Here is a 17,920-nt window from a genome sequence, read left to right on the forward strand (position 1 = left end):
CACACACAGTGCCGTGGGAATCCTCCAGCATGGTCCCGAGGAACGCAGCTTGTGGCAGGGACGCATCTCCAGGTCCATCCGCTGCCATGCAGGGTGCATCCCCACGTTCTCGCCTCCGGTCAGGCTGGCACAGCGCATCCCTTCATGGTGGATCCACCCTCGAGTGGGCTCGCACTGTGGGTGCGCTGGGGTCTGACACCCCGCTGTCCTCCCCGAGCCAGGGTGGGTGCGAGGGAGCAGCGCTGCGGGCACGGACAGGGCTGAGTGTCCGGAGAACAGGGCGGGGGCTGTGAGGTGAGACAGGGTGTGATCTCCAGGACGAGAGGAAATGGCCTCAAACTGAGTCAGGAGAGAGTTCGATTGACTATTAGGGGAAATTTCTTCATTAAGAGGATGGTCAGGCACTGGAAAATGTTGCCTAGGGCAATGGTGAAGTCGCCATCCCTGGACACGTTAAAAAGGCGTGTGGATGTGTCACTTAGGAACATGGTTTAGTGGTGGGCTTGGCATTAACGGTTGGTACTCGATGATTTTAGAGGGCTTTTCCGACCTAAATGATCCCTTGGTTGCGTGACTCCTATTGCCCAGACCTCCGGCTGTCGCGGTGCCTTCCCGTGTCCCCCCTCCCCTCCGCCCCCCGTTCCTGACGTCCTGAGCGCGGCTGCGGGAACACAATGAGGCCCTGAGGAGCGCGGCTGCTCCGGCTGAGGAAACGGCAGCCGGCTTCCTCCGCAGCCCTGCCCTGCCCCGCCGCTCCGCGCAGCCTGCACACCATGGGCATGTCTGCGGGGGACGAGCGCGCCGCCAGCCCCAGAGGTAACGGGGATGATGCTCTCCGGGGAGCCGGCGAGCCGGGCAGGGAACGGATGCTGCTGCTTGCAGCACATTTTGGGGATTCCCCTGCCCTTTGCCTCACCCCCTCCACCCTCCTTTTCACCGTGCCGGGGCTGGTGCCTTGTGTCCTTGCGGGGTGGCAGCCTGGCTGTGCTTCCTGATGGTGATACCGGCGCCGGGGCAGTACTGCTCACCGCTCATCTTATCCTCAAAGCCGCTGTCCTCCTCCCTAATCCCCTGGTCCCCAAGCGGCTCCCCAGCAGGGCAGGAGCCTGGCTTGGCACCGGGTGACAGCCGCGCGGGGCTGCAGGGAGTGGCTGGGGATGGGATGGGGTGGGGGAATGATGAAACCAGGCACTGGGGACTGGGAATGGTGTGTTATAACTGTGCTGGTTCTCAGCCCTCCACTGTGGCCAGGAGCTCTTTGGCATGGCTCTGGACCCTGTGTCACGGGGGACACAGCTGTGTGGGTGCTTTGGGGAGACCAGGAGTCTCCAATCCTCACCTTAACCTGGCTCTCCTTCCTGCGAGAGCTGCCATCTCCCCATCCCTCCTGCTGACTCACTGCTGGAGTCTCAACCCTGCTCACAGCTTCCCCTGCTCACAGACCCCCCCAGACAACCCAGCATTGTGTGTGGGGAAGCAGCCGGCCTGGGGACAATCTGAGCCGGCAGGTTGAGTCACAGCACCCCAGGGCAGCTTTGCTTCTTGCTGCCACAGCTGTGGTGGTGGCATCTTGGGGGCCTCTTGCAGAAGGACCCTCTAGGTGCCACGCTGCCCAGATTCCCACATCCGTGCGTGCTTGGAAGTGCACTGGCAGTGAGCTTCCTGCCTCGGGCCTCAGGGGCCCTTCCTGCCCCTTGGTTGTACTCACTGACCCCTGGCTTCATCCCCAGACGAGGAGTGGCCGGAAGCAGAGAAGGCTGAGAAGCTGGCGAGAGGAGCTGCTCTGAAATGGGCCTCGGGGGTGTTTTACCGCCCCGAGAAACTGGAGGGGCTCGGGCACTACCGGAGACGGGAGACACAGAGGAACAACTCCATCCAGTCCCGTTTGAAGGTGTGTGTTTGCCCATCCCACGGACACTTGCAGCCACACCCCCTCCTCAGGCAGGGATCCCAGTCAGGGTCCCCTCTGGTGCCATGAATCCTCTGTACGTCCTCTTTTGGCTAAATCTGTTCCTTCGGCTGGTGTTTGGTGGGTGAAGTGCAATTGCCAGGGGAGAAGACCCCCTTCACTCTCTGCCTTACCCCAGGCAGTGCCTGAAGTGTTAAAAGGAGTCTGCTGTGTCTCTGACAATCCTTCAAAATAAAACAGCAAGGGGGCTCAGCACATTCCATGTGCAGGACTCAGCACACCCCATCACTGCCCTGTCCCAGCCCCAAAGGCTGCCCTGCCCCATGGCTGGGAGGAGGCACAGAGCTCCAAACTGTCCCTGCCTGTGGGTCACCACAGGGAAAATTCCATCTCTACATATTTGTAAGGGCTGTCCCAGTCCCCCTGCACTCCTGCCTCCTCACCCACATCCCCTTTTGCATGACCCAAGGAGTTATTAACCTCAGGACTGAATCAGTCTGATCACCACAACTTTCTCCTGATAATTTTAGAGATGGTTTCTCCTATCCTGACTCTGGATGAATTGTCTGGCAGGCCTCAGTGAAAGCAACTTGCTTCTGGGAATTCTTGGCATCAGGATTGGGAATTAAATCAGTAGATAGAGCATGGAGATGTGCCAGTGGCACTGCAGGGCTGGAAACGATGGCACTCCATTTGGGAGGAGGGTTTATATGGCCACTGAGGTCCTTCATGTCTTGGGGGCACATAGAGACCCTGTGATCCATTGCACCTTTGCAGAAACAAAGTAATCTTTTAAAACTGAGAGAGACATCAGATTACTGTTTATCCTGGACCTTGAGAGGCTGCAACACAGATTGTGCAGGGCTGGGGCAAATGGTGTGGGGTCCTCCTGCCTTCTGGAGCTACTCCAGTGCCCTCCATCCTTTTCTGCTCCCCAGTCAACTGTCCAGTCCTACCTGGAGGGGGTAAGTGCAGGGCTGGAGCAGCTGCGCTCGGCGGCCCAGGAGGTGCAGGGCGTGTGCCAGGACCTGGGCGCTGCACGGTGGGCCCTGCTCGACAGCGCAGACCACTTCCAGGGCCTCCAGCAGATGAGGAAGCTGATGGAGGAGCACGTGCAGCTGGCCTCAGTGGTCCAGGTGCTGCCCCAGATCTTCTCAGGTAAGGCAGTGGCCCAGTCCTGGTCCATTTGGGCTGGAAAGCACTGGGGAAAACTTCAGTCCAACCACGGGTTCTGTGCAGGGCTGGTGGTAAAGCCTGAGCAGGTCACTCAGGCTTTGCCAGCTGGGTGAATGGAGATATCCCTGCTTCCCCAAGGCCTGATCCAGTGGTGTTCCCAGAGCCCCAGACCTTTCCCCTCACCATCTCCTTGATAACCTGCATCTATGTCCCTGGTGCAAACCCCCTCATCTCCACACTCAGAGCTGGCATCTCTCCCTCTCCCACAGTCCACGAGGTTTTTTCCCATATCCTGCAGCTGCTCCATGGGCAGCATCTCTTGGAGGCCCATGTGGAGCTCATGGTGGTGGAGCAACTTCGGGATGACATCCTCTCCCAGCTGCACCTCCGCGGGCTCTCCAGTGCCCAGGCAACTGTGCTGTCCTACTTCAGTGGCCTGCAGGACCTCAACGAGAGCCTGGCCAAGCAGCTGTGGGACATTGTGGGCAGCAGCCTGCGGCTGGTGCGCGAGGACCCCGTTCTCTTTGTCACTGCTGTGAGGATCATCGAGCGGGAGGAGAAAATAGATGACACTCTGCTCTTGGAGGCCACCTTCCTGCCCCCTGGCCGCCCAAAGGGCTGGAGGCAGAAGTTCTACCAGGTCCTCCAGGACACCATCACAGGAGGCCATTTCCGTGCTCCCCGCTTGGATGCTGAGGGGCCAGGGCTGGCCAAGCACCTGGCAGCGCTGCAGAAAGACATCGTGTGTGAGCTGTGTGTGGTGAAGGACCTGATGGTCCAGTGTGTCCCAGCTCACTACAACATCCTCAGCGTCTGCACTGCCACCTACCACCAGGCCCTCAGCAGCCACCTGCAGGAGATCCTGCGGGAGGACCTGGACAAACAGGGACTCTTCCTTCTCCTTGAGTGGGCGCTCCGTGTGTACCACAGGTCAGCACCACCTGAGTGAGGGAGGTTGTGGAGAGCTGGGTTGTTCACCAGCTCATGGATGGGTTGGGAGAGTGTCTCTGGCTGCCAGGGTGTGATGACCAGGAGGGCAGAGGGACAAGTAGGAACTCCTGGAAAACAGGCCTTCCAACCCTGCCCCACCTCTGCCCTCCAGCCCAGAGATGATGGGTCACCCTGACCTCCTCCCAGAAGTGGATGTTTCTGCTCTGGATCCCTTGATGTCCTCTGAGCTTGTGGATCAGACAGAGAGGAGATATGTGATGAAAGTCAAGGTGAGTGAGCAGGACGGGGACTCCCACTGAGCCAAGCATCTGCTCATCATGAGCCTGGGATGAGGCCCAGGACTTGCTGTGCTATGTTGGGTCTCAAGGGAGTCTGTACTTGGCTTCTTGGGCTGCCTGTGGTGGGTGTCCATCCTGCAGGCTAGCGTGTTTGAGTGGATGCAGAGGACCCTGGATGTGGAGTTCAAGGAATGGTTCAGGGAAGAGGAACCTGAGACAGACCATGAGGGCTTCTTCCAGTCAGCCTTGCCTGCCATTGTCATGCAGGTGGGACCCCAAGAACATGGGTACAGATGGGGCATGGCCATGCTGAGACCTCCCAGAAAGGATTCCATGGCCTGCAGGCTCTCCCTGAATCACCTCCACTTTTCTCTTGTGCTGCAGATGCTGAATGAGAACATCCAGGTGGCTTCCTTGATCACTGACTCTCTGCAGCAGAAGATCTACAACATGGCCTTGGAGGAGCTTGAGGCATTCCTGGGCCGGTCAGTGGAGCCCCGCACACCCCTGCCCACCCTCACAGACCCTGGGGCCATGAGCATCACAGGTGGGGTTGGAGATCTGCTGTGGGGCACCCAATGCTCATCCAGCTCACAGAAGGCTCAGCAGCCTGCCTGCCCATGGGGCTGCTGTCTCAGCCTTTGGGGACATCAGCTCTCAGGGCCTGCTGCCCCAAATGTCTGCTGAGCCCTCCCAAGGGGAGCCAGAATGGGTCCCACTGCCTCACCCTGCCCAACAACCTGTCACTCTTCAACCTGGTGGCAGGATCTGACAGGACCCAAGTGAGCTGGGAGGGCTGTGGGAGGTCCATGTGTCCCCAGGAGCATGCCAGGGCCAGGTGCCCGTGGTGGCTCTGCCTGCCCGTCACGGTTCCTCTGCCTCGCTGTGTTGCAGCCTGCGGGAAGCGCTGGTGCAGTGCGGGAAGGAGCACCAGCAGGACCGGGCCGTTCCCAAGTACTACATCTCCCACCTGCTGGCCGTGCTCAACAACAACCTGGCTCTCAGGTAAGCTGCACCAGCACCTGGGAGCTCTTGCAGCAACACCCACCCCCATCCTCGCTGGGGCAGCGTTCCCACTATGCTTCCCAGGCTACCTGTGCCCTCTCTTCTCTCTCCTAGCAATTCTGTCGCCTCCCTGCACCCTGACACTGCCTGCAGAGAAGTCCCTGGATCCCTGCAGGCTGCTCTAGACAGGATGCAGAAGAAAGCCACCCAGCTGCTGCTGGAGGAACTGCTCCTGGACCTGCAGGTATGTTGGTCCAGTACCTGAGGCTGACAGGGCTGCAACAAAGCTGAGCCCAGCAATAACAGCCCTACTATAACTCGAGTTCATTCCTGCTCAGGGTCCTTGCCATGTACTCTGTGCCCTGCTATCACCCTGCAGACATCTCTGCCAGCCTGTCCCCCAGACCTTGATAAAGCACCCGATGTCTGTCACCAACAGCAGCACCCCGTATCGCTGGGCAGATGGCTCATGGCCCCCAAATCACCAACGGACAGAGCCCACAGCCAAAGCGCCCCCGAGCTGCCTCAGCTTCTTCTGGCTGTTCCATGGCAGAAAACCAGCTGGAGAGCAGCAAAGTCTGTGTGGAGGATACAAATCCATGTGCAGCTGCCTGAGTCGTTTCCTGCTAGTGTAGTCAAATTTAGCTTTCCTGGAGTCTGGACCAAAAACCTGGAATAATTAACGGCATTACTATTTAGGGCTTGAATGCCAGCAAAACAAAGGAAGAGCCAAAGGGTGAAGAGCTTGCAGGCAGCAGTGGCCCTAGCAGAGACAGGAGTGTGTGCCTGCAAGCAGGAAGACAGGCAAGGACAGCAGGGCAGGAGTAGGAAATCAAAAAACATGTTATGTCTACACAAGGGAGGTGGGGAGAAGTGGAAATTAAAAATAGGCAGGACAGGCCAAAAGCAGGTGTGTGAGGAGCAGCTCACTGCCCACACCTCAGGTGTGCATCGTGACCCAGATAAAGCCCCAAAATGAGGCTCTCAGGGTGTCAGGGAGGGACAGCCCCAGTGTTTCCATAATTTTCTAACTTTAACCACTCTGCTGATTTTACACTGAGTTTTGGCTGGCAGCAGGGGCTCTGGGGCTTCACAAGGCAAAGTGGCCGTGGTGCCAGGCAGCAGCTGTGGGTGTTGTGCTGCCCTGAGCTGGCAGCTGTGCGATGGTGCAGGGCACAGACACTGCACAGACACTGCTCCTTGCTCCCTGCAGCCCCTCTGCCTGCAGCTGCCTTCCCGCAAGTGGCTCTCCGGGTCCCAGCTGGTCGGCAGCATGTGTGAAGTGATTGACAAGTATGCAAAGGACTTCTCCCGCGTCAGGAAACCCGTGTTCACGGTACCTCCTTGGAGCTGCTGCTTGTCTGTGGGACAGGGCTGGGCAGTGGGCACCGTGCTGGGGTGCAGGGTGCTGGGGATGCAGGAGTCTGTGTCCTCTGGGGCAGTGCAGAGAGCACCGCTACATGGAGATGTTAAGGGCTTCCCCCAAATCCAGCTGTTTTCTGTGTCCCTTCGGTCAGGGGGCTTCCCAGGAGATTGTTCCCATGGCTTGGTGTTGTATCTGCCCTCTTTGCCTCTGCCTTTCCCTGGGGAGCTGGGTCTGGACACGCAGGCAATGGCAGCACTAACAGCTGTCCCCTGCCCAGCTCCTGCTGGCCGAGAGCGAGCTCCTGGTGGCCAACCAGTACCTGCGGGCGCTGCTGCAGAGGAAGATGGTGTGCAAGAGCCGGGAGGAGCGGGGCCAGCTGTGCCACCGCCTGCTGCAGGACGCCACGCAGCTCCGGGAGCTCTTCTGTGGCCTGGTGAGAGCAGCCTGGCTGTGCAGGGAGCTGGGGCTGCACCATGGAAAGGGAGCATCACCTCACCCTGCTGCTCCCCTCCAGCCCACAGCCCACGAGCAAATGGGGCTGTCACACTTGGGTGGTTGTGAGGCCAATATGGGAGGAACTGGCTGGATTAGGGACCCTGGGGACCATCACCCTGCCCAGCAGCCCCTGATGGGTGGGACATGCTCATGGGAAGACACCAGCTGCAGGGGCTCCGGTCCCCATGTGGGCACTGAGGATGCAGCTGGCTCCCCAGCCACTGCAGTGACATCCTCTGGGTGTCACACGTGGCTGCTTTCCCTCCCAGGGCCTGGACCGGGGCCAGCAGAGCCTGGAGGCTGTTTTTGCCCTGCGGGAGCTGATCTGCCTCAAAGACCCAGCACTACTCAGCCTGGAGGTGCTGGGCTTCGTCACCAAATACCCCGATGTCAGGTAAGGTATTCCCTGCAGGAGGGGACGGGTGTGAGCCTGCCCAGGAGAGACACTCTTGGCCTGCACCCTCTGAGGTGACACAGCAGAGCAGGCAGTAACCTGAGCCCTTACCCCCTTCTCCCTGAGGTTTCCTTTTCCCATGCTCCAGATTTGAGGGGTTCTTGAAAAAAAAGGCCAAAGGTGAAAACAGAAAACAGCAGTTCTGCTATGGCATTTGCACATCTGTATTTGGTGGCCAAACAAACTATGAAAAGTAACAAAACACCAAATTGGAAATGTCAAAACCAAATTCAAAAGGTTGGTGAGGGGGGATTGTTTTCAAGAAAATGCTACTTGGCCTGGTGCAAAGTACCAGTTTTCCCCTGGCTTTGGCTTCTGTGCATGGGGCGAGGTCTGAAGCACACGAGCAGTGCTCACTCACCCCTGGCTCTCTCCCCAGTGACGAGCACATCTCCACCTTGCTGGACATCCGCGGGGACGTCTCCAAGGAGGTGCGGCACGTGGTGCTGGAGATGATGGCTCAGCACCCCCAGGCTCTGCCCGAGGGCTACCGGCCCATCTTCAGCACCATCCTGGTCCCTGTGCCCGAGCTGCCCTTCTGCCTTCGCAAGGGCAAGTGTGCCTGACCCTGCCTGGCACTGGTGCCCTGCTGGCCCAGCTAGGGGCTGTGCAGGGGGAGAACAGGGGACATGTGGCATCCCCTACACACAGCACTGTGTTGGGGACAGTCTGGATAAAGGCCATCCTCCTCTGGTCTTGCCCCATGAGAAGACTGTTCCCTGCAAGCACCAGTCCTGGGATACCTGGACTGGGGGAAATTCAACCTGTAGCTATTTTGGTGGCATGCTGGGACAGTGACTGAGGGCTGCTCAGGCCCACTGCCTGCAGGAGAAAGAAGAGTTTCAGAAGGGACAGGAATCTGCAGCTGGGACAAATTCATGTCTCCATGGGGCTGCAGAGATGTTTGGGTTTTCCCAAGTCTCCAGACAGCCCCCTGAGCCAGTGTGTCCCAGCCAGCTCCAAGTTTCTTTGCTATTTCTGTTTCTAAGGCCTACTTCTCCAGCTTTCCCAAAACCCTCTGATTTTAAGGATTCCCACACTAGCCATGAAGGCAGTCACCATTCCAGCTCTGAGGCAGACTGGAGCCTTGCTGGGACCAGGCTGGCAGGAGGGTTTCAGCCATGGGAGGTACCCTGGGCTCAGCCCTGGAGTTGGGTGCTGCTGCTCCCCCAGGCTGGGCCCTGCATGGCCAGTGGGGAGCAGCTGAGCCAGCTCATCATGGCTCAGGGATGCTGAGGAGAAGAGCACAAGGTGGTCTCCTCATCCTGGACAGTGACATCAGCCCTATCCCTGCTGGCACAAAGGGACAGCTCTGAGTTCCTGCTGATCTGCCAAACCCCTGGCTCTGGCCCATTTGCCAGGAGGAGGACTGGACTTGGAGGCTCCCAAGCTGCATGGAGAGCATGGTTGTGCCTGGTGTGTTGTCCTGCTCCAAGGTTCCTCTGTGATGGGCAGCACCACCCTGAGCACTGGCTCTCCCTCCCTCTTGTGCTGCTGCCCAGGCCTTGGCATCTCCTCCCAGGTGCCATATGAAGATCAGGAGCAGTCTGTGGCTCTGCCTACACCCTGCCCAGCCCCTGCAGTGCCCTGGGAGACCTCCTTGCTCTGCCACGCTTCCCACCCTGGGATGAGCCACATCCCACTGTCCTTGCATGGTACCACTGTTGGAAATAAAGGCCTAAGCTCTGCACTCTGCACCCCAGTGTCCAGCTCTGCTCCCTGGAGGGTTGGGGTATGTGGGTGGCACAGAGAGGGAGGGATCCACCCCCAGGTTCAGCATCACCCCAGACCTGGCTCCCTGCACCCTGTGCCAGCCTGGGAGATCACCCAGAACACAGGGGATAATGCACACACTACACACCCCATTGACCAGGATAGAGGGGGCTGATGTTCCCCAGCCCTGGGTCAGGTGGCTGCAGTGCTAGGGGGATGCTCAGTGAAGGGCTCAACCTCAGCTTGGGGAGGTGCCCACTGTTCCCCCTGGGGCTCATGGTGTGCTTGCCCAGCTGGCCACACTCTCACCTGCCTGGGAAGGTGCCTGCTCTCCCCACCTGCCCCCACTGGCTATGGGACTTGCTCACCTGAACCTCAGACATGGTTCAAAGTGTTCAACCCTGAGCCCTGGGAACATCCAGGTGGGCCCAGGCCAGGACTTCATGGCCATATGAAAAAACAGCTCTAGTCCCAGTAGATCTGAAACAAGTCTGAGTATGGGATGACCTCCCGCTGCAGGAACAGGTGCCCCTGCCAGCATGTCCAGCCCCACTGCTACCCCAGCTGTGTGCCCACAACCAGCCTCTGGTGCCCTCCAGCACAGCCCTGTGGTGCTTCCTGCTCCAGCGCCGCAGCCTGCAGTCACAACTAACACAACCCATGACAGCAAAAGCCCAAGCCCCCCAGGTGTCTTTTGACAGCACCTTCCCATGTCCCTCTTTGTGTGCGTGCCAGGCTTGGCCCGTCACTGCTGCCTAAATGTGTCACAAGGCCACAGGGGGACCTTAACCTGGTCACTTATGAGCCACGTGGCTCCCTGGCTGCTATAAAAACCCGTGGTGCCCAGGGGTTCAGACTATCTCCTTTCAGGATGGCATTCCTGTGGGTAGTTGCCTGCCTGGCCCTTGCCAGCGCCGTCTCAGGTAAGTGCTGCACATGGGTGAGGGAAGGTCCTCGGGGTGCAGCAGGATGCCAAGGAGGGTGACACAGCCACCCACAGCAGCCCAGGCAGCCCCCAGATATGAGTCCTGAGCTTTTGGGTCACCCTTGTTCCCTGTGCCTCTCCTGCAGGCTGTGGGGTGCCCGCCATCAGTCCCTCGGTGGCCTACAGTGAGAGGATTGTCAATGGGCACAACGCCGTGCCCGGCTCATGGCCCTGGCAGGTGTCCCTGCAGGTACAGCACTGTCCCCCTCCCTGGGCTCTGCCCTAAGCACTGGCATGGCCAGCTGGCTGCCAGGGGACCTCTGCCTGTCCCCAGCTTGGGGGTGTTCAGCCTGCCCAGCCCCAGCTCCTCTCCTCTCTTCCCTCCCCAGACCACCACAGGATCCCACTTCTGCGGCGGCTCCCTGATCAACCAGTACTGGGTCGTCACAGCTGCCCACTGCAACTTCAAGTAAGGAGCGATGCCCAGCCAGCCCATGCCAGTGCTGCTGGCAGGGCCAGGGGCTCAGAGCATCCTGGGCATCTCTGAGTGGCACTTGGGTCAGCCCCAAAGGCCTGAGCAGCCCAGGGCTTCCTCCCCAGTTGTCTCCATGGCAGCTGCCCCAGTGCTGCTCCCACCCTGGGTGCTGTCTGGACACCGCTCCTGACTCCCTCTTACCTCTCACAGCCCACGTTCCCACGTTGTTGTCCTGGGGGAATACAGCCTTACTTCCAACAGCGAGCCCGTCCAAGTGAAGACCGTGTCCAGGGTGAGCCGGGCGGGTCCTGGGGCGGGGCTGCAGCTCTGCGCCGGGGCTGCTCCCACGGGGCAGCCATGAAGGGCTGTGCTGTTTCTGTCTCTGCAGGCCATCACCAACCCTGGCTGGAACCCCAACACCATGAACAATGACATCACCCTGCTGAGGCTGTCCACGCCTGCCCAGCTGGGGGCCCGTGTGTCCACCATCTGCCTGGCCCCTGCCAACCTGGCTCTGCCCTCCAACGCCTGGGCTGTCACCACCGGCTGGGGACGCACCAACCCCAACTGTACGTGAGCTGCAGCCTCTGCGAGGGCTGTGCGTAGCTGCTCTTCTTCCTTGGGGCTCTGAAGGTCCAGGGGTGCTTGTGGGGGTCACATCTCCTGTGCATGTGGGAAGGGGGAGAGCTGGGCAGTGGAATAGCCCTGTCTGAGTGTGTACCAGTGTGCACACAGGCGCAGGCGTGTGTTGAGGGGCTGGGTGTGTGTGTAACCCAGGGATGGCTGTGCACTGGCACAAGCCTGCCCTTTCTCTGGGCTGCCTGCATGAGGTGATCCTGGGGAAGAAGGGGTTTGTTGGCACGGAGGAGGAAGGTGCTTTGTATGGTAGCACCCGTGCACCAGTGAAAGCTTGCCCAGGGCACCTGTGTGCATTCCAGGAGACCCACAGACACTGAGGTGATCTAATGGTGCTTCTTTCCCCTAGCCCAAGCCTTGGCAGCAGTCCTGCAGCAGGTGACCGTGCCCCTGATCTCTCAGAGCCAGTGCAGGCAGTACTGGGGCAATCAGATCACCAGCTCCATGATCTGTGCCGGTGGGGCTGGTGCCACCTCCTGCCAGGTAAGGAGCCAAGCTCTAGCTGCACAGGGTGGGTGGAGGAGGATATGAGGGGTCTTGCTGAGCTTCCATGGCATCACAGGGAGGGTGGAGGAGCAGGGGACACAAGGTCTTGCCCTTATGGACCCCTATATTTAAGCCCCAACACCCGGCTGTGCACAGGGGTTCAGGTGGCTGGGACCAGTTTGGAGCACGTGCCAGGAGCACTAAGCAGGAATCTTCTCCACAGGGTGACTCTGGTGGACCTCTGGTGTACCAGACTGGGAATGGCTGGACCTTGATTGGCATTGTCTCCTGGGGAACCTCCAACTGCAACATCAACACGCCGGCCATGTACACTCGTGTCAGCCAGTTCCGTAACTGGATCGATGCTGTTGTTGCTCAGGGGTAAAGCTGCTGCCAGCCTGATCCCTTCAGTGGCATTAATAAAGTAATAAAGTAGTAGCTTTTACTTGTGCCAAGCACTGTCTCTGCCTCCTTCTTCTCATGATGCAGAGTGGGGTGGAAGATACATGGAGGAGCCTGGGGCTTCTCTCCTTCCCGCAGCTGGAGCTTGGTGCCCAGCTGGGATCCAGGGGGAACTGCCAAACTAGGACAGGATGCTCAGGAAGAGGGGGAGCAGGGCTGGCTGGGGCTCAAGGGGTCTTCAAGCACACCCTGGCACCACCCCAGGCAGTGCTGAAGGTTGGGAGAATGGTCCTCCCACTGACTCAGGTGCCACCAGGGAAGGGAGTGTGGAGCTGCAGCTCAGCACCAGAAAGGATTGCCCAGCTGCAGTGGGAGGTGGGTGTTGGTGGGGGCACAGCATCCTAAAGGATCCCTGCCTGCAGTTTAGAGCCATGACTCGTGTAGCAGCTGAGAACACAGCTGAGAAGTGCCACTGGCAGCTCCAGCTCCTGGGGATGGTGGAAGGGGATGGCTGGAGGACAGCATGCTGCTTCACCCCTATAGATCTGCCAGGTAACAGCAGGAAACTGCAGGCAATTGCAAACGAAAATTTGAAGCTGAAAACAAATTTCAAGCCAGGTGACAGGCTTTTACTCAAATGGGTTCTCGAGACAATGGCTGGTGGGGAAAAAAGTCTTGTGTGACATGAGAGTAGCAAGACACATGCTCAATGAATTACAATCCAGCTCCCAACAGCTCCAAATAGAGCTGGTGATAAGGCATTGTGGAGAGAAGTAGGATCAGACTGTCCCAACATGAGCTGTGGGGTTTAGTTTTCCTTACCAGGGATGTGAAGGTGATACAACACCCTTGCTGTGTGAATCACAGCCCCCAAAGTGTAATCACTCTGTTAAGCAGAGAGTGACATTGCACAGGGACACACTATAGGAGGGGTATGGAACATCAATGGAAGGCAAACATTAACAATCTGGCCCATATGATTGAGTTAAAATAAATACAAATCTGCTCAAGTAAAGCCTAGGGCTAACAAATTTTAGTGGTCAAATAAGAGTTAGAGTTTTTTTAGTGGTTTGCCCTGCAGGGAGCATCTAACTGACCTTAAAGGCAAGTGAACAGAGATGTGGGGATGGACCATGCAGGCAGAGAGAACTGGGGCTATAGGGAACTTCAAACAGGAATGACCAACTGCAGCACTGTGGGTCACCTGGTCTGTGTGCTGGGCTCTCTGTCAGCTCTGCCACCACTGGGATGGGGTCCTCTGCCCTTGGAAAATCCTGGAGAGGAGGTGTCTCAAGAGGGGTGTACATTGTTCATAAGTTTTCCTGTTCATCCATAAAAGCTGCTCAGAGTAAAACTGGAGAGGTGATGAGTGGCTGTGGACAAACCAGAGCATTCTTCTGGCCCAGTCTACCACCTTGCAGCCAATGAAAAATAAACAGAATGTCCCAAAGTGCCTGTCCAGCCTCCCAGCTGCACCTTCCAGCAACAGGCTGAGTGCCTGCCTCATCCAGGGCACCCATGGACATCCCAGCCCTGCACAAGCTCTCCTTTGGGCAATTCCAGTACAGAAACCAGCAAACCCTCTGATGGGCACTTTAGTGCCTGTTGCTGTGATCTAAGAATGTAACAGAGACCTCCTGGGTCTCCATGGACTTAGTGACCATCATTCCCAGCCTGGAAATCAGGCCTGGAATTGTCTTGCAGCAGCCAGCCTGCAGGTGATCCACCAGGCACAAGTAAGGACAGCAGAGCCGTGGGGTACACAGAATACATGGACATGTTTTAGCAGAATGAGTACAACAAATAAATAATTCTGTACACTCTAATGTGAACATTATAGACTAATTACAATGGGTCCCACCTCATGTGACAGGACAGTCCTTAGAGTAAAGCCAGGACTCGAAAGGCAAGGCACAGAACAGGACACTGGATGTGACACAGACCGAGTGGATGAGACCAGAGTCGCTTCCAAACCGTTCCAACCCAGCAGCGGAAACTGGGCAACCAAAAATAACAGCAAGTGCAGGAAGATCTCGGATCCCAAGGGCTTCCTGGGAGGTCCTTCTGTAGGGAAAGGCAACAGGAAAGCTCGGGGCATCAGAGCTGCTGCTTTGTAACACCAGGAGCTGCTGCTTTGTAACACACTCACTGCTCCAGGAACCGATTCCACATTCAGCAAACAAACAGTGCAGCGCCCTCTGCAACAGCAGCCAGAGCTCACCCATCACACATCTGCAGCACCACCAGGCAGGGGAGGACAGTGGGAAAGGGACAATTGTCACAGGCAGAGCTCCTGCTGCCCCTGGCACACTGAGGGTGGAAGGCACTGAGCTCTGTGATGTTGCCTGCCACAGCACATCCCTGATGTTCACATTTATTTCTTTGGGAAGTTTCCTGCACAGTAAGGCACAGCTGACATGCAGGCACCTGCCTTGGAGTGCTGCACTCTTAATTCAGGGTGAAAGAGGAGACTGAGTGGTCAAAAAAGCACCAAAACCCTCCCAAGAGTGGTGAAGGCAATTTGGGACTGGGTTCATGCAGAGTGGTAGAGGCACTTTGTGACACTTTCCAGGAGAAAGCTGAGTGGGTGAGAGGCCTGGAAAACCCAACCTCCCTGCAAATTCTAGGGCTCACACTGGTGCCAAAGAAGCCAATGTCTGTGTTGCTTTGCATCATTTAGAAAACTAAATTAAGTCAAACAATTGAGATTTTAATTTATCCCACCTCAAACCCTCCAAATCTTTAAGTATCATTACTTAAACCAATACAGCCCCACACAGCCTAAGCAGAAGCCTGTAACAGCCACACAGTGATTGCCCTGTGTGGTACAAGACTGAGCTGAGCCTGCACTGCAGGTCCTCAAAGGCACCATATGGAAGCTTCTACCCTGCCCCTGGACTTGCCATAGCTCCTGCAGAGCCAAACCCAGAGCTGCTGCCCACCATTCCTATTCCAGTTTGTGCATCAGATAAAAGCTGACTCTCTTAGTACTGCAGCCAAACACCCAGGTAGAAAACAGGACTGAGCAATAGGGCAGGGCCTCAGAAATAGTGTAAATCACCAGAACAGAAAATATCTCACCTAAAAGAGGAAAATGCCCAGATTCCAAAGGAGAGCATGAGGGTTTATCACATCCAGAACAAACACGTGAAGCAGGCCCTGCACTGCAGCTGCTTTCCACATCACTACCAAAGCCAAGTCTGAGCCCAAGCCCTTCACAAGGCTCTCAAGTTCTCCTCCACGTACAGCTGTGTGCTTCCAAGAACAACACAGGGCAGGAGCATCTGGATGCTATCACAGCTGCAGTGTTCAACAGCACAGGCTTCTTCAGGAAGGGTGGTTTCTACACCCACTGGGCTGATGTGTCAGGATTTTTAGAAGCCTGAGTGAGAAGTAAATAAAAATGGACCGATATTTCTGTTTTAGGAAAATAGACTACACACTCAAAACCTGGATGCAAATCTTTAGATCCTTAATGCAATTTCTGTAAGACTTTTTCACATTCTTTTCAAATAACCTTCAACAAAAATAATAAAAATCAAGGAACCAAAAGGCCACATTCTTTGAAGCTGTAATTCTCTCCCCTGAGAGAGCAGCCAAACTCCCAGGACAAAAGGATGGGACTGTTTCACACAGTACTGCTAAGTTCCAAAAGACAAACCACCCTAATTCCCTTTTTACTACTCAAAGAGCAGCGAGGAGAGGGCTGTGCTGGGACAAGGACACACCACAATTTGCCACTAGGTGTCATTCCAACTCCACCTCCCCTGCGTGAGCCAGAGCAGGCAAAAGAGAAGCACTCAGATTTGTGGTGGTCTGGAACAGGCAGGTGTCACTTCTGTCCTCCCTGCACATTCAGGAGGGAAGTTTCCCAAAAACACCCTGCGAGCCTAATTAAGAACCACCAGTAAGAGTCAAAGAAGGACATTAAAAAAAATAAATGAAAGAGAAGAAAAAAACTTTTCAGAGAGATTTTAGTTTCTAAAATCCCCAAAAAAGGCACTCCTGAAAAGTGTAAACTCCTGAGACTTAAGACCAACTGAGCACTGAGCTGCTCCTGGTGAATGAAGACAGATGATCAAGGTAATTCACAGTGAAGAACTTCTTAGAGTACAGACTGAAGGCACCTGGACCATGGCTCAGAATTACAGCACTTTGCCTGTCCCCCTCCACACCAGACCAACTGAAAATCTGTCCCACTTGCAAGAACAAAAAGCACCTGAGGAATTGTTCTTAAGCTGGACCTTCCAACGTGGCATTTGGATCACCACAGTTTTCCAGACTGAGGGAAAGATCACTGAGGACTCCAGGGTCACTTGGACAGAGCTCTGCTCATCTCCCCTCTGGCCACATGTCATTGGCTGGCTGCAAAGTTCCTACAAATATCTGATTTAGAAAGAGAAGAGGGAGTGAGCCAAGAGTTAAAACTGAACTATGGAAGGAAAGCCTGTAAAGATTTTCCCAAGTTTACGCTGATTTTTCCATGCAAACAAGAAAACCTTGCATTTGTGAGAGGAATTAGAGTTCTTTTTTTAGAAAAGCCAAAGCTCTTTATGGGATGGCCTTGGTCCTCTTCCCACAGTTCCCAAGCAGTGGAGTGCCCTAGGACTGCACACACCTCAATACCACAGAGAAGCAGATGCAGATATCCAGCACTCTCAGCTATGGGATGGATCCTCCTTCTGCCAATTCACCCCCAGTCACAGAGCATCACCACCAAATCCTGGCACTGTCAGGAACCTGCACAGCAACCTCCTGCTCCTCAAAAAATATTCCAGCCCAAAGTAAACACAAACAATCACTCTGAACTTCCCCTGGTGAAAAAACAGTTGTGGAAAAGATCAATGAAGCAAAAATTGCCACAGAAGAGAAGATTCTTGTTCTGCTTTGTGAAGGTGGAGAAATAAGCCTGGTTAGCCCAGAGCTTTATGCATTCCTCATCCCATAAGGGAAGGATAAAGGAACAGCATGGGCAGATCTCTGCATGATGCCTGTGCATTTTGACAGTCTAGTGGTTAAGGGGAAGGGTCTCCGTTCTAGAGGTCTTGGCTCAGTTCATCAGTTTGACCCCCTCACCAGGCAAAATAAAATCCCTGTTTTATGGATAAAAATGCAGGATAATCTGGGGAGGGCCATGGGAGCAGCCAGGAGGAAAAAGCAATCACAGTGCCTGGGGTGATGCTCCAAACACACCAAAGCCTCTTCAAGTAATGGCTCAGAAGCAGAAGTGCTCCCAGAGAGCCTCCTGCCACCATCTGATCTGCAGGACCCCAAGGTCCAGCTGATCCTGGCCCAGGAGGGGCTCCTGCTTTTGGGGAGCTGCTTGCAGGACCATGAGGGACACTGAACTGTTTATGAAGCAAAACGTGGCAAGCTGCCTGCTTTGTCAGAAATCACATCTAGTTTATAGTTCCTGGTAACAAACTAGGGAAAAACAATGTGAGGAGGTAAAAGATGCTGAAAATATTTCTGTTTGCAGTCCACAGAGTTGAAAAAAACAAATATAGGAAATTCTACAGTATCTGTTAATGCTGATGACTGTGTGTGACATGGGAGGATGGGTTGCTCAGAGCAAGAGCAGCCTGCAAAGGATGTGAGGTTTTCAAAACAACATGAAAAACAATGCAAATGATTTTGAATTCACTCCTG

General features: G+C 55.9%; 2 protein-coding genes across 2 annotated transcripts; both read left to right on the forward strand.

Annotated features, from left to right (window-relative positions):
• The first annotated feature begins 660 nt into the window (after positions 1-660).
• Positions 661-9,249, forward strand: EXOC3L1 (exocyst complex component 3 like 1). The gene is made up of 13 exons (XM_058813396.1): positions 661-816; positions 1,731-1,891; positions 2,848-3,067; positions 3,355-4,015; positions 4,188-4,305; positions 4,456-4,581; positions 4,699-4,799; positions 5,209-5,319; positions 5,434-5,563; positions 6,533-6,655; positions 6,963-7,118; positions 7,450-7,574; positions 8,014-9,249. Exons 1-13 carry the CDS (start codon positions 774-776, stop codon positions 8,198-8,200), a joined length of 2,262 nt encoding a protein of 753 aa, XP_058669379.1. The 5' UTR covers positions 661-773; the 3' UTR covers positions 8,201-9,249.
• Positions 9,250-10,218: 969 nt separating this feature from the next.
• Positions 10,219-12,254, forward strand: CTRL (chymotrypsin like). The gene is made up of 7 exons (XM_058813742.1): positions 10,219-10,270; positions 10,419-10,522; positions 10,662-10,741; positions 10,958-11,039; positions 11,136-11,316; positions 11,733-11,866; positions 12,093-12,254. Exons 1-7 carry the CDS (start codon positions 10,219-10,221, stop codon positions 12,252-12,254), a joined length of 795 nt encoding a protein of 264 aa, XP_058669725.1.
• The last annotated feature ends 5,666 nt before the right edge of the window (positions 12,255-17,920 follow it).

This window comes from Ammospiza caudacuta, chromosome 13 (genome assembly GCF_027887145.1).
Source record: "Ammospiza caudacuta isolate bAmmCau1 chromosome 13, bAmmCau1.pri, whole genome shotgun sequence".
NCBI classification, from domain to species: Eukaryota; Metazoa; Chordata; class Aves; order Passeriformes; family Passerellidae; genus Ammospiza; species Ammospiza caudacuta.

Excerpts from the sequence above, each read along its gene's own strand:
- CTRL (XM_058813742.1), top strand. The coding sequence starts at position 10,219 with ATGGCATTCCTGTGGGTAGTTGCCTGCCTGGCCCTTGCCAGCGCCGTC. Across the intron at positions 10,271-10,418 it reads CCTTGCCAGCGCCGTCTCAG|GCTGTGGGGTGCCCGCCATC; the intron begins GTAAGTGCTGCA and ends CCTCTCCTGCAG. Across the intron at positions 11,867-12,092 it reads CTGGTGCCACCTCCTGCCAG|GGTGACTCTGGTGGACCTCT; the intron begins GTAAGGAGCCAA and ends TCTTCTCCACAG.
- EXOC3L1 (XM_058813396.1), top strand. The coding sequence starts at position 774 with ATGGGCATGTCTGCGGGGGACGAGCGCGCCGCCAGCCCCAGAG. Across the intron at positions 3,068-3,354 it reads GCTGCCCCAGATCTTCTCAG|TCCACGAGGTTTTTTCCCAT; the intron begins GTAAGGCAGTGG and ends CCTCTCCCACAG. Across the intron at positions 5,564-6,532 it reads AACTGCTCCTGGACCTGCAG|CCCCTCTGCCTGCAGCTGCC; the intron begins GTATGTTGGTCC and ends TGCTCCCTGCAG.